This window comes from Chenopodium album, chromosome 16 (assembly GCF_948465745.1).
Source record: "Chenopodium album chromosome 16, dcCheAlbu1.1, whole genome shotgun sequence".
NCBI classification, from domain to species: domain Eukaryota; kingdom Viridiplantae; phylum Streptophyta; class Magnoliopsida; order Caryophyllales; family Amaranthaceae; genus Chenopodium; species Chenopodium album.
In genome coordinates, this window is record NC_137849.1 from 40,981,530 (window position 1) to 40,984,529 (window position 3,000).

The 3,000-nt window shown below is 40.5% G+C and overlaps 1 protein-coding gene across 1 annotated transcript; it reads left to right on the forward strand.

Annotated features, from left to right (window-relative positions):
* The first annotated feature begins 443 nt into the window (after positions 1 to 443).
* Positions 444 to 2,628, forward strand: LOC145584314 (uncharacterized). The gene is made up of 4 exons (XM_081641180.1): positions 444 to 1,032; positions 1,229 to 1,414; positions 1,701 to 1,849; positions 1,948 to 2,628. The coding sequence occupies exons 1-4, from the start codon at positions 444 to 446 to the stop codon at positions 2,626 to 2,628; spliced, it is 1,605 nt and encodes a 534-aa protein (XP_081497306.1).
* Positions 2,629 to 3,000: the final 372 nt, after the last annotated feature.

Consider the following 3,000-nt stretch of genomic DNA (forward strand, 5'->3'; position numbering starts at 1 on the left):
CTACACAATTTAGGCCTATAGGTTTATGTAATGTTGTCTACAAGATGATTACTAAAGCTATTGTAAACCGCATTAAACCGATGATGCCCCATTTGACCTCTTGCGCTCAGACTAGTTTCATTCCCGGACGACAAATTTCTGATAATATAGTCATAGTACAAGAGGTTATCCACACCATGAGGAATAAACAAGGAAAAAAAGGCTTGATGGCAATAAAGATAGACTTCGAGAAAGCTTACGATCGTTTGAGGTGGGATTTCATTCGTGACACTCTGCTTGAAATTCGGTTCCCCTGTCTTTTGACGGATGTTATTATGGAATGCATCACTACCCCTTCGATGCAACATGCAAGTGCTTTGGAACGGTGAGCCAACTCAATCGTTTAAACCGGGCTGAGGCATTCGTCAAGGAGACCCCTTGTCCCCTATATTTTCGTTTTGTGTATGGAGAGACTCAACCAATTGATTGAGGAGTCAATCATAGCTAATCAGTGGCAGCCTATTTATGCTAGTAGGAATGGCCCCAAATTGTCAAATTTATGTTTTGCGGATGATATTATCCTATTTGCTGAAGCTTCAATTAATCAAGCTAACGTTATCAAAGCCTGTTTGCAGCATTTTTGTGGGGCCTCAGGACAGAAAATCAGTTTTGCTAAATCTCGCTCCTATTTTTCCCAAAATGTAGTGCAGGAGGATATTACTAATATAAGCTCTGCTCTGAATATTGAAGCTACTGCCGATCTTGGAACGTATTTGGGCATGCCCACTCTCACAAGTAGAGTTACCAGAGATACTTTCTCTTATTTGTGTGAAAAAATAGATAGGAGGTTGGAGGGTTGGAAGACAAAGTATCTCTATATGGCCGGTCGCATTACCCTTGCCAAATCAACAATTTCCACCATGAGCTCGTATGCAATGCAAACAGCCAAAATCCCGCGATCAATTTGTGATGATATTGATAGCGCACAAAAAGATTCATTTGGGGTGGAAACGAAGACACAAGGAAAGTCCAACTTCTCTCGTGGGAAACGCTGCAACTTCCTAAAAGTCAGGGTGGTCTAGCTATTAGAAATTCAAGAGACACCAACGCTGCATTCTTAGCAAAACTTGGATGGCGTATTCTTACTGAACCTAATGCTTTGTGGGCAAGGGTTCTTCGGGCTAAATATTGTAAGGGTAGATGCGATTTAGACATGTTTAATCCCAAGACAAATATGTCTAATGTCTAGCGAGGCATTATAGAAAATCTCGTGTTATTGGTGCAGGGGCCCGAGTTGCTGTGAATAGGGGTGATTCTACTCTATTCTGGGATCATAAATGGACTTCTGATAGCACTCTTAGAGCTCAGGTTACTGCTACTGTTCCCCAGGAGTTAGAGGGTGCGTCTGTTGCTGATATGTGGGACTGCAATTCGGGTTGGAAATAGGAGCTTTTTGCTGATATTCTCCCCCCTCCTACTGTTAAAGTAATAGCTGCTCACTCATTAAAGCCTAACTCTTCTGTGGGAGATCTGCTCTATTGGGGGGGTTTGGCTTCAGGAAAATTTACAATTAAATATGCTCTAAGTATTATATGAGGTGATTTGGGAAGTGAAAGCTCTGATGGAAGTTGGGATTTGGTTTGGAGACTTCAAGTTCAGCAACGTATCAAGGTTTTTCTTTGGTTGATTATGCATGACAGGGTCTTAACCAATGTCAACAGATTTAAACAAAATATTGCTCCAAATCCTTGGTGCAAATTGTGTGGTAATATTGAAGAAACAACTCTCCACATGCTGCGAGATTGTCAAGCTGCCAAAGAAGCATGGCGTGCTGTTGGTGGACCAGCAAAATTTCCAAGTTTCAGGCAAGGTAATCTTCAACAATAGATTATCAGGAACATCAAAATTCAAAACAGGAATGATCTTTCCCCCGAAATATGGCCTACTTATTTTGCAATTGTAATTTAGTGGCTATGGCGTTGGAGGAATAATGTTGCTTTTGGGAATACCCGGGAGATGCCTATTGATGTTGAACAATTTCTGCTAGCTAAATTTGAGGAGACTTGGAGAGTCCTATGTGAAGACAGTAGCAGCATAATTTTAACCAGGGGAGTGAGACAGGAAACCTTCATTAAATGGATTGTTCCCCCTTATGGGTGGCTTGCTCTAAATACTGATGGCGCGGCTAAGGGGTCTCCTGGCCCTGCAGGTGGTGGTGGTCTATTGCGAGACTACTCTGGCAAGCTAGCATATGGTTTTTCCCTCAAAATTGGTGCTTGTAATGCTTTCATGGCAGAAGCACAAGCCCTTGAATATGGCTTACTTCTGGCTGGCAGAATGCTAGCAAATAAAATCCAAGTTCAATTGGATAGTCAGGCATTAGTCCAAGTTTTGAAAAATGCTGAGACCTGTAATGGGGAATGTGTACACATTATCACTAGATGCAAGAAAATGCTCGAAGACAATAAATGGCAGACTGAAGTTCTTCACATTTATCGAGAGGCAAACAGAGCTGCGGATTGGTTAGCTAATCATGGAGTTTCCCAGAACAACCCAATCGAGTTGATTCAATTCCCCCCTATAGCTTTAGGGCGTATTTTACATGATGATGTCGTAGGGGTGGCTTTGCCACGTTTTGTTCCGCCTTAGTTTTCTTTTTTGTTTTGTTTTCATTTCCCGAGGCTTTGCCTCTCTTTCACACCAAAAAAAAATGTCTATCATATATAATGTGAGATGCGGAGTATGATTCTTAATATCTTGTAAATTATCAAATTACGGAATATAGAGTATAATTTAGGACTTTTTGTGAAAAACTACCTTATATACATCAAAATTTCTGAAAAACTACCTCATAAAAAAGTTGTTGTAAGAAACTGCCTTATAAAAACTAAATGTTGTAAGTTGTTACCATGTGCTTAATTTAACAATGAAAGTGAAGGGGAATTAAGGGTTATAAGGGGGTTATGGATAAATTGGGTGGAAAAAGGAGAAAAAATGATTGAAAATGGGTCATTAAACGTC